Source organism: Hylobates moloch, unplaced genomic scaffold (assembly GCF_009828535.3).
Source record: "Hylobates moloch isolate HMO894 unplaced genomic scaffold, HMol_V3 SCAFFOLD_52, whole genome shotgun sequence".
Lineage (NCBI taxonomy): Eukaryota > Metazoa > Chordata > Mammalia > Primates > Hylobatidae > Hylobates > Hylobates moloch.
The window spans coordinates 710078-728982 of record NW_026652327.1 but is presented as its reverse complement, the minus strand read 5'-3'; the positions used below and the strand labels follow the sequence as shown (position 1 = coordinate 728982).

Sequence of the window (18905 nt, the reverse complement as noted above, 5' to 3'; positions counted from 1 at the left end):
TCTCTTACCTGCATAGGAATAGATATTAAAAGTATTATTACTCTAATATATTCATCATATTCTTAACTTTATGTTTAGACCCCTCGGAGACAGAAAAAACTCTTTTGCCGCTACCATGATGGAAACCGTAATCCTAAATTCATTCTGGCTCCAGCTAAACAGGAGGATGAATGGGACAAGCCTCGTATTATTCGCTTCCATGATATTATTTCTGATGCGGAAATTGAAATCGTCAAAGACCTAGCAAAACCAAGGGTAAATAATGTTTTCTTTCTTTCTCCTCAATTTACTGTACCTTTGTATCAATTTTTCTTTGTAAAAAAACAGGATAATTGATATACTAATAACACCACAGATTTTTTAAAGATATTTTGCCTCAGCATAATGGAGTTACTAATGATGCTGTGTTTATGCCAGTTTTTCCATTTGTTATCAACACAAGTAACGTACCCTTCAACTGGGTTTTAAGCACTGAATTATGAAAATTATTGATGAGATTCTTATTCACCATTAACAAATTTGTGTTTCACTGTCTTCCTGATGAACTTTTCTCTATATTTTGGAGTCTTTTAATCTCAGAGGCTACTCAAAGCCAGCTTTTTCACTTCTGTATTTTTATGGAAAGAATACCATGGAAGTATTTTTATTCCCTTTTAGGCACATTGTTACTATTATAAAAAGATATAATTGGGCACAAGCATTATGTTAATTTGAAATGGTGATAGTTTTCTGACTTTAACCCACATAATTTCTCTTAAAAAGAATCTAATGTAAACCAAATCTATAAGCTTAGTGTTGAGCATAAAAACTCTTTAGTGAGAATGTGGAAAAGACTACCCTTTATGCTCTTGCCTTTTCTCCCATCAGCTTGTTCTTAAAACATATTTGGTCTTCTTGATAGTAAAATACAAGCTGCCATCACTTTCATAAAGAGATTGTTGAATAAATTCTAGGCATGCTTTGCTGTCTTACTACACAGGAGTTGGCAGATTTTTTCCATAAAGGTCAATATTAGATATTTTTTAGGCTTTGGAGGCCATATGATCTCTGTCATGACTATTTAGTTCTGCCATTACAGTGCAAAAGCAGCTGAAGAAAATATGTAAATGAAAGAGTGTGGCTATATTACAGTAAAATTTTATTTCCAGTGACAGGCAGCAGGCTGAATTTGGTCTGTGGCCATAGTTTGTTGACCCTTATGATATCAAAGGTTTGAATTATCTGGATATCTATACTACAAAATGAAGTTAGAATTTCTTTTAGAGTTTTTCTGCTTCTCCAAATTGGTGGTGTTTTTTTTTGTTTGTTTTTGTTTTTGGCCAAAGATTACATTATAAATGCAAAACACTGGTCTAACATTAATATGTATTATTGGTGCCATCCAAGGTAATTAATTCATTTCAACTTGGAGATCAAGTTATATTCTGGAGATTCCTCAATTTGTATTGTTTTTGATCAATAAATTTAATGGCAATAAAATTTCATGCTCTCACAACTTCAGAATCATCCTTCCATTAAAAAAAAATTGAAATTATTATCTAGGCCGTCACCTCTTACTGTTTTTAACATTTATGAGCTCTTTTCCTCTGCCTTTGTTCTCAATCCAATATTATTTCACTGTGTATGTTAATGAGTGGATATCTTGAAGGGACAAAAGATTGACCTCAAAATGAATTTTAAACATTAACCTGTGCAAACAGTTCCATCACTAAAAAAAATTAAAGGTTTTGTAATGGATCATTAATTGCAAATAGGCATTCTTTTTTTTTCCCCTTCTCTCTCCACCCCCAGATGGCCATTCTTTTAACTGTAAATTAGACTTCACATTTTAGATATGTCTCTTTTTCTCACTGTCATGTCCTTTCACCATTGAAAGAAATTTAATTTCCAATCTCTTGTTTGTATGTCCTCCATCTATGCAAAACAAACAAAAAAATTGAAAAAAAAACCCCAAAAACCTAAAAAACTAACTGGCTTTCACGGCTCAGCACAAGGTGACTGGAAGTGTATGGAGTTATTTTCTCTTTTTAGCCTCCTTTGTAAAAACCCTGGAATTCTGACTGGTTGGGTAAATGTGATTCAGTTTTTTGTCTTGTAATGCAACTATTTTGATGGTTGGCTTCACAGCTGAGGCGAGCCACCATTTCAAACCCAATAACAGGAGACTTGGAGACGGTACATTACAGAATTAGCAAAAGGTAAGAGATGTGTATGCTGCATATTTTGTCCTCTAATGAGTGTTTTATACATCTTACAGGAATTATTCATTTAAGGGAAGTAGGTCATTTTCAGTCACCAGTTCAAGTCACCACCCTGTATATAAACAGGATAATGCATGGATAAACTGCTTTGTGTTTCACAGGTCTTTCTCCTTCACCAGAAGTTCTGTTTTTAATCTTTAATTGGTATGTTATTTTTAGGGAATTAATATGCTTTTTATCTTTCTTCAGATCAGGTGTCAAATATCCAGGAAGCAGCCTGATACTTGTTTTCTTTTTCCCTTTTGTTGCCAAAGGGGGAAATAAAGCAGCAGCCTCCTGAATCTGGGAGTAGTAGTCTTTACCTATGCAGTTTTCTCATATTCATAAATGCTGCGGTGATTCACATCCTCCTTCATGGTGACTATGTTGGCATTTGTTCATACATCTTGTAAAATACTATTGTTATTATGTAATAATCTGTATTCCTCCTGTTTGAGTTTTTTATTTAAAAAAATTCGCTGACTCAAAAGTTGGCAGTAGGAAGAACAGAGTTATGCTTCTGAGCTCAGTCTTCCAAAAATTAGTTGTAAACTTAGTTGCCTTTTACTTTGCTAGAGAGATTTAAAAAGTTTTATCTCAGTGAGAGGTTTAAAAAATGAATTTAAGGAGTCTACTATTTTTTTCAAAATATTTAAATAACTTCTAGATCTGAGAAAGTTTCTGTGAAACCCAGTGCTATAAATCATTTACATACAGCTTCAAATGATTTTTTTTTAAAAAAAGTGAAAGGACAATAAATCTACAACAAAAATCTGTCAACTCATTTTCTCTTGATTTGGAAGTGGCTGTTCTTACTGCCACCTTTCTAAATGTTTTTGTGGATTTGAGACCATTACCCACCATCCAGACCAATCTGAACCCTTCCAATCACCTGTGGCTTGGCAAAACAAAAAACAAAAAGCCCAAAATTGCCTGCTACTGGAGTAAGTCCTTGTCCTTTCTCTTTTTTTGTAGCTGAGCCGAGCTACAGTACATGACCCTGAGACTGGAAAATTGACCACAGCACAGTACAGAGTATCTAAGAGGTAAGGGAATAATGGAGAGAACTTTAGTCATATTTGGACCATTTCTTTCTTGGGAATCTAATTTTCTGAAAACTCATGATATAGTTTCTAAGACCTAGGTGGTTAGGCATAGACAGTTGATAGTATCTGTGCTGGAGTTTTCATGATGGACTGATAAACACGGTTATGGGGCAGTTACTAGGGGTTTTCCAAAGTAACATTAACTTACATAATGTCTGTTGAGGCTCCCCGAACTTTGATAAGTGAAATGTGTTCTCATATTGAACTAAGAGAAGTTCCCAAATTCCCTTCATTAAACAAGGCCTCTTTTGGACTCTGCAGTAAAGCAGGGGTTTAAAAATCTCAGGGTCACCCAGTAGCTGCAGGTATTGTGTAAGTAAGTGCCTTGAATGACTATATAACAAAGCCTTTGCAAGTTCCTTGCTTTTAACAATGTTTAAAGAGAATCTTATTAGGTTATTAGTTGATTGATCACTAAAATAATTTTTTAAAAAGAGCTCACTGTGTAACTTAGAAAGAGCTCACAGAATTGGGTGACATTACAATAGACCTCCTTTTCCATCTACTTATGAAGGTTTCTCGACTCTCATGAAAATAGAAATATCTTTGTGCTGACTTTTATTCTAACAATTAGAATATTTATTTATCCACAGACACAAAAACTAATGAAATATAACAAACATAAGCCCCATCCATCTCATTAGGAACATCTTAATACATTCTCACTTGTTTACTTGATAATGATTGTTTAGTCATGTTATTTAGATTAACAAATGTGAATAATAATTATAGTAACAATCCAGAAGATACTGTCTTTAACACAGCCTTTTTATAGGTCTTTAACACAGGCTTTTTGTTTTAGGAAATTCATATTTTTGTTAACTGTATAAATATTTTTAATATAGAGAAGTATAATGTGATAAAAGATTTTCAGGCATAAAAATGTGTCACTGTAGGATGAGGTTTCTTAACCTTGTCAGTAGCACCATTGACATTTTGAGTCAGATAATGCTGGTTGTTGCGGGTTATCTTCAGCTTTGTAGGATGTTTAATAGCATCTGTGGTTCACTGGGTGCCAGTAGCACCCTTCCTTAAGTTGTGACAATCAAAAATGTCTCCAGACATTGTCAAATGTCCCCTGATAGGTAAAATCCCCACCACTACCTCTAGTGACTCCACCACTGTTGAGAATCACTGTTCTGGGATAAGAATGGAATGAAAATGTAACATCAAGAAAAAAAAAAGATGTAAAATGTCCAAGTATTAAAAAATATTTTGTTCACATATTTTAAGTGGATGATGGTGGATATCAAATCATTATGGTATTTAGATTCCAGTGGATACATTTTAAAGTAATCGTTTTTTAGGAATTACCAACGTTTTCAATATGACAGAATTCAATCATTCGAAACTAAATTATGAAAAATTTTAGTTGTCAACTAAAAAAATTATGCAAAGGCAAACATAGATTTTAACAAGCATTTTAGGAGGTACTCAGAGAAATTTTGAAGATTACTGCTATCTTCAAAAAGATAAAAAGATTAGGCCAGACCTAATGCATTGATTCAGCATTTCCTTTTTTTTTTTTGGGCAGAACCATATGCCTTTTATATATTAACCTTAAATGTTACTATACACGTCTTGGTTTCTTGTCTCTGCTGTATAACACCACCTGCCCTTTTGCCCCAGTAAGAGAAAAAGTTTTTTTCTTGCCTATCACTAGCTTCATAGCTGAGACCCCATACCAAAAGACAGATTAACAAAAGAAAAGCATACACATTTATTTAATACAAAATTTACATGACAAGAAGCCTTTAGAAATGAAGACCCCAGCCTGAGCAACATGGTAAAACCCCATCTCTACAAAAAATACAAAAAAATTAGCGAGGTATGGTGGCATGTACCTGTAGACCCAGTTACTTGGGAGGCTGAGGTGGGAGGATCACCTGAGCCTGAGGAGGTTGAGGCTACAGTGAGCCATGAGCATGCCACTGCACTCCAGCCAGGGTGACAGAGTAAGATCCTGTCTCAAAAAAAAGAAAAGAAATAGAAAAAAATGAGAACCCAAAGAAACAGGGAAACCTGTGTATTTTTATGCTAGGTTTGATGAGTGGATAGTCATACAGAAGTATGACGAACAAAGGGGATATGATCTAATGGTAATAAACTGGGGGGAACTTAGCAAAGCCTATTTGTTCAGATACTTCTTGGTATCTCTATGTCTCAGGATAAGGATGTTCCTTTCTTCCAGGTAGAGAGAGGGTACTTCTGGATTGAAAGTGTTATATACTACTTTAGAGGAAGGTCAGATAATTTTTTTTTTTTTTTTTTGAGACGGAGTCTCGCTCTGTCGCCCAGGCTGGAGCGCAGTGGCGCGATCTTGGCTCACTGCAAGCTCCGCCTCCCGGGTTCACGCCATTCTTCTGCCTTAGCCTCCTGAGTAGCTGGCACCCGCCACTGCCTGGCTAATTTTTTGTATTTTTAGTAGAGATGAGTTTCAACTGTGTTAGCCAGGATGGTCTCGATCTCCTGACCTCGTGATCCGCCTGCCTCGGCCTCCCAAAGTGCTGGGATTACAAGCGTGAGCCACCGCACCCGCCCCAGAGAATTCTTTTATGGCCTGCTTAAGGGGAAAAGAGTGGGAGAAGGTCAGAGAGACCTGCTTCTGCTCAAATGCTACAGTGCCATATTTTGGGGTAGAGTGTCCTGAACCCCATTAGAAGACATGAAGAAAATTTAAATTTGCCATAATATGATTTTCATTTTAATCACAGGAGCAATTATCCTTAAGGAACACTAATAGATAGTAAGGATTTGCAGAAACTAATTTGCATAGACACGTTTTGAGATATGATTTACAATGCTTCTGAACATTGTAATTAACTCGATTTGTACATTAAGCTAATTTTCCATTCTATTACAGAACCTAATTCATATCTACAAAAAAAACTCTTCTTTAAAAAAGAATAAAAATTAAACTGTTAACAGATTTTATCAGATTATTGCATGGTTTTACACATTTTTTGTCATAAAGTTTGTAAATAGCTAAATTCTCTAGATTTGCATGCTTCTAGGAAGCATATAAAACAAGATTACAGCCAGGAGCGGTGGCTCACGCCTGTAATCCCAGCACTTTGGGAGGCCAAGGTGGGTGGATCACACGGTCAGGAGATCAAGACCATCCTGGCAAACATGGTAAAACCCCATCTCTACTAAAGATACAAAAATTAGCTGGGTGTGGTGGCGCACCTGTAATCCCAGCTACTCGGGAGGCTGAGGCAGGAGAATGGCTTGAACCCGGGAGGCAGAGATTGCAGTGAGTCGAGATTGTGCCACTGCACTCCAGCCTGGCAACACAGCGAGACTCCATCTCAAAAAAAAAAAAAAATTCATGAATTCAATGTTTTGGAAGACTGCTTTTTGGAAATTTTCTATGTACACAATGGCCCTTTTGAAGAAATATCTCGTGCACAGTCAATAGACTGTTGCCAAGAAATTAAAATAAATCATGTAGGAAAGTGATCTATACACTTAAAAAAACTAAATATTTCTAAACATTTCAAACCTATTTTTTAAATATTCTAGTTTTGTAGCTCTTAAGCAGTTTTATTGGATTTTTGAGAAAGGTACAACCATACTTACATATTATAAATGATAGCAGAAGGTATTTAGCTACTAGCATTAGAAGGCCGGGCATGGTGGCTCATGCCTGTAATATCAGCACTTTGGGAGGCTGAGGTGAGAGGATGGTTTGAGACCAGCCTGGGTAGTATCGTAGACCTTGTCTCTATTTACAAAAAATTAAGAAAAAAATTAGCTGAGAGTGATGGTGCACGTCTATAGTCCCAGCTACCCAGGAGGCTTAGGTGGGTAGATCACTTGAGCCTGGGAAGCAGAGATTGCAGTGAGCTGAGATTGCAACTGCACTCCAGCTTGGGTGACAGAGCAAAAACTCTGTCTGAAAAAAAAAAAAAAAAAAAAAAGGTATCTCAGTTGCCAAATGGAAGAAACTTTGTTTTCTGATGTCAGTTAATTTAATCCCTTGTAGCCTGGGAACATCTGTATTTTGAATGATTTAGAAAGGAATTTCAAATATCTGTATTTAGAGAACTGTCTAAGCGATGACATCACCTTCAGTGGAAGTAATAATTTGTTCCAGCATTTCAGCAAATAGAATTTTTTTGGCAAAATATTTTTGGAACTCCTTTACTATTTAAAAAACATAAAACAGGCTGGACGTGGTGGCTCATGCCTGTAATCCCAGCACTTTGGGAGGCCCAGGTGGGCGGATCACAAGGTCAGGAGATCGAGACCATTCTGGCTAACATGGTGAAACCCTGTCTCTACTAAAAATACAAAAAAATTAGCTGGGCGTGGTGGCGGGTGCCTGTGGTCCCAACTACTGGGGAAGCTGAGGCAGGAGAACGGCATGAATCCAGGAGGCGGAGCTTGCAGTGAGCTGAGATTGTGCCAGTGCACTCCAGCCTGGGCAACAGAGCGAGACTCCGTTTCAAAAAACAAACAAAACCAAAACCATAAAACAAAAAAGGTTTTTTTTTTTTTTTTTTTTTTTTTTAAGGAGGCAGAGTCTTGCACTGTCATCTAGGCCTAAGTCCAGTGGCATGATCATAGCTCACTGCTCCCTCCAACTCCTGGGCAGAAGAGATCTTCCCATCTCAGTCTCCTGAGTAGCTGGAAATACAGGTGCACACCACCATGCTTGGATAATTTTTAATTTTTTTTTTTTTTTTTTTTTTTAGAGACACGGTTTCACTATATTGCCTAGGCTGGTCTCAAACTCCTGGGCTCAAGTGATCCTCCGACATCAGCCTCCCAGAGTATTGGTATTACAGGCACGAGCCATTGTATCCAGCCAAAAAAGGCTTTACTTATGTTACTGACCATCTGTTAACTTTTGGCAAGTCATCTCTGTCTTTTCCGCTATTAAAAAGCAAATAAAAACCCTAAGAATTTACTACAGCTTGTTAATGAAAAAACTAATTTTGGCTAGATCAGAGAAATGGAATTTGAAGTTTTTGAAATGTAAACATTCAGTTTTGTGCTCTGAAAAGATAGTTAAGTGAACTCATAAAGTCTAGTTAAAGTAATATAAATAATGACCTATGCAAATAAACAATAATCTGTTTAGAGTGGTAGGAAAGCTTTTTTGATTCTGGTGGGGAAGTGATTTTCATTTTTTTACTCTGAAGTGATGATTTCCTACAATATGGTATTTATGATATCGTAAATGTAACATGATATTTATATATGTATGTGTGTGTATTTATTTAATTTTACTTTATTTTCTTTTGGAGACAGGGTCTTACTCTGTCACCCAGGCTGGAGTGCAGTGGCACAATCATGGCTCACTACAGCCTCCACCTCCCAGGCTCAAGCAATCCTCCCACCTCAGCCTCCTGAGTAACTGGGGCTACGGGTGCACACCACCATGCCCAGCTAATTTTTGTATTTTTGTAGAGATGCGGTTTTGCTTTGTTGCACAGGCTGGTCTTGAACTCCTGGGCTCAAGTGATCATCTCACCTTGGCCTCCCAAAGTGCTGGGATTACAGGCATGAGCCACCATGTCTGGCCTTAAATATATCGTAAATATGATATTTAGGCTTAAGATTTTGTTTACCCTTGTTACTAAGGAGCAAATTAGTGTTAAAGCATAATATATATAAACAAATACAAAAAGTTTTGAGTGATTCAGCTTTTTTTTTTTAATGGCATAACTTTTAACAACACTGCCCTCTAATGGGTTGAACTGTGGTACTCAGACTGAGATAACCGAAATGAGTGGATGTATAGTGTTATTGCATAATTATCCCACTGTGAAGCAAAGGGACTGGATATATTCCCAGTCTAGATTATTAGCCTTTGTTAACCATCAGGCACCTAGAGAAGAATTATTGGAAATTTTGTCCTCTGTAACTGGCACTTTTGGGGTATGACTTATCTTTTGCCTTTGTAAAAAAAAAAAAAAAATAGTGGTTTTAGATTCGCTAATCATAGAATATTCTTATGCGTGTGTCGGGTTAGAAGAAGAAGGTAGTGATCATGTTCAAATTATATTACTGACATTTTTCTTTGGAACCTTCCTTACTCATATATTAGAAGTGTAGTTTTGCAGTGTGAGAATGTTGCTCCCTTACTCTGCGCATTCTAGTGATATTTTACAAAATCATAAAGGTTTTTTTTTTTTTTTTTTTAACAGCAGAAACTCAATAGGAAGAAAGCGTAGAAATGTTACTCTAATTGAACGCACAGCTTTGGCCTCAGGTCCTGTCATTAAGGCCAAAAGGAAGATACTTTGGGCTATTTAATTTTTAATGGAAAAAAAAGGACACATATAAAGTTATCGGAAGAAATAGTTCTATTTTCTCCTGGCACTAAATTGTGTTTTATGGGGAAAAACACTGTATAATTAGTTGACATTTTCAATTACAGTTATACAAAAGATAAATGATCTTCAAGTGATTTTTCCTATTAAATGCTATAACATTAAAAAAAAAATCCCAACTCAGTTAAAGCACTGAGTACTAGAAAGAAAAACCTCTGGATTTCTTATGATTTAATCTAACACAGGAATAAGACTTCCAGGTCCTAGAAGAATGGACAGTTAACATACATTATAGTATAATGGTCTCCACTGAATTTTTGGTAATGTTATAGTGTAAATTCAGAGCTGAGTTTTAAGATAACCTAATATGTCTATATAATGTCACTGAAGACAGATTAGCAGTAATTGTTAAGGATGGGATCCAGATAAGTAACTTGAAGATAGTTCTTAAACTAAGGAAAGTCTTAATATATTTTGGGCCAGGTGTGATGGCTCACACCTGTAATTCCAGCACTTTGGGAGGTCAAGGCAGGTAGATTGCTTGAGCTCAGGAGTTTGAGACCAGCCTGGGCAACATGGTGAAATCTCATCTCTACAAAAAATACAGAAATTAGCCGGGCTTGGTGGTGCATGCCTGTAGTTCCAGCTACTCCGGAGGCTGAGGTGGGAGGATTGCCTGAGCCCGGGAGGTAGAAGTTGCAGTAAGTCGAGATAGCGTCACTGCACTCTAGCCTGGGTGACAGAACCAGACTCCATCTCAAAAAAAAGAAGTATTACTATATTTTGGAAGGGATTTTACATGAAAGTCAAATTAAATGAAATAACTTCCCATGCATCAGTAGAATTCATTTGCCTCTGTAGTGACTACAACAGAACTACAATTAAGATGACAGGTTGACAGTTTTTTTTTTTTTTTTTTTAAATACAATCAACATTAGCTTTAAATGCTAAGCCTCAAACCCTTGAGATTTTTTTTTTTTTTTTTGAGACGGTGTTTTGCTCTTGTTGCCCAGACTCAAGTGCAATGGCATGATCTCGGCTCGCTGCAACCTCTGCCTCCTGGTTCAAGCGATTCTCCTGCCTCAGCCTCCCAAGTAGCTGGGGTTACAGGTGTGCACCATCACACCTGGCTAATTTTGTATTTTTAGTAGAGGTGGGGTTTCACCACGTTGGTCAGGCTGGTCTCGAACTCCTGACCTCAAGAGATCACCTGCCTCAGCCTCCCAAAGTGCTGGGATTACAGGCGTGAGCCACTGCGCCTGGCCGAGATATGTTATGATATAACAAGAAGTGCAAATAAAAACTTTAAAAATTCAAACCATTAAAATATTTTTGCCTTGCTAAGATTGACAAAGAATAAAAGGATTGAAACTGGCAAGGGTTTTATGAAATGGGTAGGTGTAAATCACTGCAACTGTTTTGGAGGGAAATTTGACATTTATCAAAATGTAAAAGTCATTTAGCAATTCCACATCTAGGAATTTATCGTAGAGATACTCCCACAAGTGTGCAAAGATACAGATACAGCATTTTGTTATAATATTGTTTATAATAGAGAAAAATTAGAAATAACCTATTATTTAACCAGTACTTAATTGGTAGACTTTCATGGCCATTCCTGGAATTAAAGGTTTGTGTGTGGTGTTCTGTTGTTTTTTTAAGAGATGAGGTCTCATTCTGTTGCCAAGCCTGGAGTGTAGTGGTGTGGGCATAGCAACCTCGAACTCCTGGGCTCAAGCAATCCTCCTGCCTCAGCCTCTAAGTAGCTGAAACTATAGGCATGTGCCACCACACCTTGCTCATTGTTTATTTTTATTTTTATTTTTTTGTAAAGACAGGGTCTCGCTATGTTTCCCAGACTGGTCTTAAACTCCTATCCCCAGACGATCCTCCCGCCTTGGCTTCCCAAAGTGCTGGGAGGTTATTAGACTTTTTTTTTTTTTCTAAAAGCAGTAGTTTAAAAGGCAGTGAGGAATGGGAATATAAAGTGGTGTCACTGCTGTGGAATATAGTCTGCCAGCTCCTCAAAAAGTTTAGGGTTACCGTGTGATCCAGCAATTCTACTTCTAGGCACATACCCAAAATAATTTAAAGCAAGGAGTCAGATACTTGCACACCAATGTTCATAACATCATTTATTCACTATAGCCCAAGGTTAGAAGCAACCCAAATGTCCATCAACAAATGAATGGATAAACATGTGATATATATAGATAATAGAATATTATTCTGCCTTAGGAAACGAAATTCTGATACCCTGCTTATAACATGGATGAACCTTGAAAACATTATGTTGGCTGGATGTGGTGGCTCACACCTGTAATCTCAGCACTTTGGGAGGCTGAGGCAGGCAGATTGCCTGAGTCCAGGAGTTTGACACCAGCCTGGTCACCATGATGAACCCCCATCTCTACTAAAAATACAAAAAACTATGGTGGTGCACGCCTGTAGTCCCAGCTACTTGGGAGGCTGAGGTGGAAGAGTAACCTGAGCCCCGAAGGTTGAGGCTGCAGTGAGCCAAGATTGCATCACTGCACTCCAGCCTGGGCAACTGGAGTTGAGACCCTGTCTCAAAAAAAAAAAAAACACGCATATTAAGTGAAATAAGCTAGAATTGACAAATATTATATGATTATTCTTATAGGAGATACCCAGAATAGGCAAATCCATACAGATGGAACGTAGAATAGAGGGTTACCAGGGGTTGTGGGGAGGGAGAGATGGGAGTTGTTATTCAATGGGTACAGTTTTCTGTTTGATTTTGATGAAAAAGTTCTGGAAATGGATAGTGCTGATGGTTGCAAGGTATTATAAATGTACTTAACACCAGTGAATTGTACACTTAAAATAATTAAAATGGTAAAATTTCTGTTACATATATTTTACTTACCATAATTTAAAAAGTAGTCTAAATGGCTAATTTTATGTTACATATATTTTACCACAAATTTTTATTTTTTTAGAGATAGGTTCTCATTCTGGGGCCCAGGCTGGAGTGCAGTGGTGTGATTGTAGCTCCCTGCATCCTTGAACTCCTGGGCTTAAGTAATCCGCTTCAGCCTCATGAGTAGCTAGGACTACACAGGCACACGCTACCATGCCTGGCTAATTTTTAAACTTTTTTTGTGGAGACAGGGTCTTGCTAGGTTGCCCAGACTGGTCTTGAACTCAAGCGATTTTCCTGCCTTGGCTTCCCAAAGTGCTGGGATTACAGATTTGAACCACTGTGCCCATCCTGTTTAACTTTCATGATGTTATTCTTTGAAGCACAAAAGGTTTTTATTTGGATAATGTCCCGTTTATTTATTCCTTTTGTTGCCTGTACTTTTGATGTCATAGCTAAACAACATTGCGTAGTCCAATGTCACAAAGATTTGCTCCTGTGTTTTCTTCCCACGGTTTTTATAATTTTAGCTTTTACATTTAGGTCTTTGATCCACCTTGAGTAATTCTTTTTAATATAATGTGAAGCAGAGGTCCAGAGCTTCTTTCTTTGCATGTAGATAACCAGTGTCCCATGACCATTTGTGGAATGTAGCAAGCATTTCTTGCTTTTGCAGTTTTAAAGGAGTAAAGTGGAAGACTGGAGTGGTAATTTGCTAGAATGGCTAAAGTGAAGGTATTTTTCTTGGTAGCAGGAGACTTCAGTAAGCAAGCATTGACAAGGAGGAGATTAAACATAAAAGGGAGGCAATAACTGCTGGAGTAAGGCATCTAGAGTTGGAAAGGATAGAATCAAAAGCATAGATAGAAAGTCTGCCTCTATAAGGCCAAAGGACGATGATTCCACCAAAGTACAAGAGGAAAAGATAAGACTAGATATTTAAAAGTTGTTGGTAGCAGGGAGGGAAGTTGAAGATATCAGAAGACATGTTCTCTGTGGGTGATAGGTTCCAGGATGGAATAGGAACAGTTTGTTCATGAGGCATTTAGTTCGAAGCTTTATTAGAATACTTTTCCAATTTAGCATTGCAATTACCTGTAAAAATCAAGTCAGTAGTTGGCTGGTTGCTTATAAAGTTCAGACATCCATCAAATTGTGCCAGGCAGGAAAGACAGGTACATTGACATATACCAGATCAGGTCTACCAGGAACTTCGGCAGAATTAGAAGAAAAAAATTCTTAATATACTTAATCAGCTATATTCTTTACAACAATAACACTTTGATTCTTCCCATTTTTGCTACACTGAGGAATTCTGTAATACTCAGCCAGTCCCAAAAAACTTGCAGGATATCACCAAGCAAATAATTTTAGTAACATAGGATAAATCTTAGATTCATCCAAGAATCCACCCTGTTTGTCTTGTTAGTTTCATGTTGGGATTAGTAAAAACTTCTTTCTTCTCCATGTCTTTCTCTTGTTAAAGAAAAACCCACACACTCTCTCTTGCTCTCTCTCTCACACTTTGCTCGCTTCCTTTGTCTGTCTGTGGAAGCTTTGGCTTTGTCTGGCAGTGGGAGAGGTAAAGGAAAGCTCCTCTAAAGAAGTGGTAACTAAGGTGATATCCAAAGTCTTAATTTTGCAAATTGAAAAAGAATATTCTGGGCAGAGAGAAGAGCATATGCACTAGCCTTAGGGCTAGAGGAAATACATTCTTGAGGAAATGTTGCTGCGGTCCTGAGAGGGAGGCAGAATATAGTGTTGGAGGCTGTAAATTAGGAGACCAAGACAAAGCAGCCTGAGACACTGGAGGAATTCCTGGAGAATGAGTGTTTGAGAGAGTTTCCAAAAGGATGAGTGTTGTCACAAATGTTACCAAAGGAACAAATACAATGAGAACAGAAAAATGTCATTAGATTTAGAAGCACAATAGGGCTATGGGTAAGATTAGCAAGAGCAATTTTGAGGGAGTGAGATAAGTGACTAAAGTTAGATTACAGTGGGTTCAGAGATTAGGAATCTGACAAAGTTAGCTTGAAGAGGGAAAAGAAAGATTGGTAGCTGGAGGGATATACAGATTTGGGGAAATAATTTTTAATTGTAAAGGAGTTTATTTGCTCTATGAAGTAGGAGATACATTATCTACTGACTGAAGGGAGAGGCTGAAGTGAGTTAGGGTACAGAGTGGAAGAGGAAGTAAATGTGAAGAGCCCATTTGAAGTTGGTATTCATGAGTTTTTAGGGGAACATATCTGCCCTATTTCATGACTTTCTCCAGTAGGATTTGGTGACAGAGATATAAGCTTGGAGAAAAGAGATTCATCCAGGATTGTTTTTGCCAGACAGTTGAGTTTAGGCATTTAGAAAGAATGTTGTTAAAATGGTGAACTATGGAATCAAAGCTCAGTGAGAGGAGAAGTGAAGAAAGCGAAGGACTGTGGTTAAAAGCATATGTGAAAAAGGGATATAGCTGAATTTGGGAGTACCATTTAAAATTGAGATATACTTCCCGTATCATAAAATTCACGCTTTTAAAGTGTGCATTTCAGTGGTTTTTAGCCTTGTGCAACTATAACCAGTGTCTAATTCCAGAACATTTTTGTCACTCAAAAAAAATCCTGTACCCATTAGGAGTCATTTCCCATTCCCCCCAGCCCCATCCCCTGGCAACCACTAATCTATTTTCTATTATCTATTGATTTGCCTATTCTGTATATTTCATAGAAGTGGCATTATATAACATGTGGCCTTTGTGTCTGGCTTCTTTGACTTAATATGATGTTCCATCCATGTTGCAGCATGTATGTAGAGACAGGGTCTCACTCTGTCGCCCAGGTTGGAATGCAGTGGTGTGATCATAATTCACTGCAGCCTCAAACTCCTATGCTCAAGCGGCTCTCTTGCCTCAGCTGCCAGAGTAGCTGGAACTACAGGTGCATGCCACCATGCCCAGCTAATTTTTTAAATGTTTTGTAGAGTTGAGGTCTCACTGTGTTGCCCAGGCTGGTCTCAAACTCCTGGCCTCAAGTGACCTTTCCACCTCGGCCTCCCAAAGTGCTGGGATTACAGGCATGAGCCACTGTGCCTGGCCAGTACTTTATTCCTTTTTGTGACACAATAATATTCCAGTTTATAGACGTATCATGTTTTATGTATCCATTGATAAATTGATGGATATTTGGGTTGTTTCTACTTTTTGGCTATTATATGTAATGATGCCATAAAAAATTCTGTACAAGTTATTGTATGGACATAAGATTTAATTTCTCTTGGATATATACATAGAAGTAAATTGCTGGGTCATTTGATAACTGTCTTTAGCATTTTGAGCAACTACCAAACTGTTTTCCAAAGTGGCTGCCCCTTTTACATTACCATCAGCAATGTATGAGGGCTCCAGTTTCTTCACATCCTTACCAACACCTGTTATTGTCCATTAGGTGTGTTTGGGTACCTTTTCAAAACTTAAGCAGTAAGCAGAATTTTTTTCTTATAAAATATTAGCATTATGTAGCTGAGGCTAAAGACCTCATGACTTCCACCATAGTCAGTTCCTATACCTTACCTGGAAGGAACGTTGTTTTGTTTGGTATGGTTTTTTAAAGAATTTTTTGAAGTCCTCGATGTAGGTGGCTTTCCATATAGCCTCCTTACGTTAATCCAACAGTTTTCATAGAAGCGTTATAATAAATTTGATTAGTTTTTTCCTTCCCAACCTCTAACAGTAGAATGTGACATTTTAAAAAAATTACAGTATCCGTTAATAAAGATGATACTAAGCAAGAAAATGAACTAAATGCCTTCAGTAAAGGTTTATTGTCCTATATATTAAATATTATGGCTTTAAAAATAACAGCTATTAGTCTCCATGTAATGAAACATTATCAATAAAACTAATATTCCTCTTATTTTTAGTGCCTGGCTCTCTGGCTATGAAAACCCTGTGGTGTCTCGAATTAATATGAGAATACAAGATCTAACAGGACTAGATGTTTCCACAGCAGAGGAATTACAGGTAGGTAATCACATTATCCTTAAGTCATTTTTACACTTCAAGAGATGCTTCAGAGATTTCCTGACACTGAACAGGCAGTCCTCAATTTGCATGATAGTTTGGGACCTTAAAAAGTGACCCTGTATAAGCTGCAACCATGCAAAGTGATTTTAATAATGGGAAAAATTGTGATTGTTCTGTGACTTTTAAATTTCTTGTCAAAATGTGAAAACTCTTATTGTTGAGTATAGATGTCTAGGGAAATGAAAAATATATATCACTAATACTTACTAAGTACACTGTAATTTTTTTTTCTATCCCCCAGGCCTCAGTTTGCCTGTCAAGTGGCCAGGATGGATTTTTAAAAATAGTTTTTTTTTTCTCTTTATTTATTTATTTTTAAGCAAATAGTTTTCCTTTATTTGTAATAGTGAAACACATGACTGACTTTTTTCATCACTTCTCTTTTTCTGTTACTTTTATATCTATAAATCATTTGTCATCAAAAGCAGCTGTCCCAAAATAATTCTTCTTCACTCTGTCATAATCACAACTTGACTCAGAATATCTGTAGTAAACAGATATATATAGGAATGTTAGTTATAGGGAATAAAGATAAAATCAATGTATAATAATCTCATTTGGTTTCAATAGTAAAAAAAAAAAAAATAAGCATAGGGCTATAAACCAAAGAAACAGCTTAGTCTTCCCCTTTGTCAGCGTTATTTACTATTCCTTAGTCTTTTCCTGTAGAAAAATACTTTTTAAAATATTTGAGTTCCCTTTTCTGTATTAGATTTTTTTTTGAAGTTATCAAAATGCACTAAAAAACCAATGCCTTTATTATAGCCTTTCTGGTTGCAGATTTTTTTTTTTTTTTTTTTTTGAGATGGAGTCTGGCTGTGTGGCCCAGGCTGGAGTGCAGTGACATAATCTCGGCTCACTACAACCCCTGTCTCCTAGTTCAAGCGATTCTCCTGCCTCAGCCTCCCAAGTAGCTGGGATTACAGGCATGCGCCACCACACCGAGCTAATTTTGTATTTTTAATAGAGATGGGGTTTCACTATGTTGGCCAGGCTGGTCATGAACTCCTGACCTCAAGTGATCCACCTGCCTTGGCCTCCCAAAGTGCTGGGATTACAGGCGTGAGGCACTGTGTCTGGCCTGGTTGCAAAATTCTAAGACAGATGCAGTCAATATGCAGCTCATAAATTCATCAGAAAGGTGATACTTTTGCTTCTTTTCAACCTTTTTTGTTTTTGTTTTTCTTTTTTTTTTTTTGAGACAGTCTCACTGGAGTGCAGTGGTGCAATCTTGGATCAGTGCGACCTCTGCTTCCTGGGCTCAAGTGATTCTCCTGCCCCAGCCTCCCAAGTAGCTGGGACCACAGGCACATGCTGCCATGCCTAGCTAATTTTTGTATTTTTAGTAGAGATAGGGTTTCACCATGTTGGCCAGGCTGGTCTTGAACTCCTGGCCTCAAGTAATCTGCCTGCCTTGGCATCACAAAGTGTTGGGATTATAGGCATGAGCCACTGTGCCTGGCCTCTTTTCAACTTTAAGTAATAAACTGTTGTCCGGGTCTGGTGGCTCATGCCTGTAATCCCAGCACTTTGGGAGGCCAAGCCAGGTGGATCACCTGAAGTTAGGAGTTCGAGACCAGCCTGACCAACATGGAGAAACCCCGTCTCTAGTAAAAAATACAAATAAATTAGCCGGGCGTGGTGGCGCGTGCCTGTAATTCCAGCTACTTGGGAGGCTGAGGTAGAATTGCTTGAACCCAGGAGGTGGAGGTTGCAGTGAGCTGAGATTGCGCCATTGCCCTCCAGCCTGGGCAATGAGAGTGAAACTCTGTCTCAGAAATAAATAAATAAATAAACTGTTAATTTATCAGAAGACCAAAATGTATTCTTAAAGGCAGTTAATTCCCTTTATCTAATTAAGTTTTAAAAATGTATTTTGTGTGTGTGTGTGTGTGTGTGTGTGTGTGTGTGTGTGTGTGTGTTTTACAGTGATACAGTTTGATGCCATCCTACTCCATCTTTGTCAGAACACATGGTCTTCTGTTTTTTTTTTTCTATCTCAAAAATATGAAAACTTTTATTTATAGCACTTGCAGTTTTTTAAAAGTGAGATTCATAAAACTGTGTTCACCCAACACACTGAATCCTACGGTCATGACTTGGCATGAAAAACAGCAACCCACTCAGTCCAGTAACACTGTGCCTTCCCCTGTGATGCAAACCTGCCAGGTTTATTCAGTGTTTGACCGTTGTTCAGTATTCATCCAACAACATTTTTGATACATGTGGTGCTAAATGTTGGGAATACAAACCCGAATAAGGTATCGTCCTAATTCCTGCCTAATGGTTTTCCTGGGTTTCCCTGGCTATGAT

At 37.6% G+C, this 18905-nt stretch overlaps 1 protein-coding gene across 2 annotated transcripts in view; it reads left to right on the top strand.

The window, feature by feature from the left end:
* The window catches only part of LOC116463680 (prolyl 4-hydroxylase subunit alpha-1), a 93165-nt gene that overhangs the window by 53263 nt on the left and 20997 nt on the right, over nt 1-18905 (top strand). The window contains exons 8-10 of one of the 2 annotated variants that reach the window (XM_058434801.1): nt 79-255; nt 3216-3286; nt 16430-16533. In XM_058434801.1, coding sequence (XP_058290784.1) covers nt 79-255; nt 3216-3286; nt 16430-16533 — 352 coding nt within the window. Of the gene's footprint in view, nt 1-78; nt 256-2127; nt 2199-3215; nt 3287-16429; nt 16534-18905 lie in introns of both variants that reach the window. The other variant, XM_058434802.1, reaches the window with a different exon arrangement.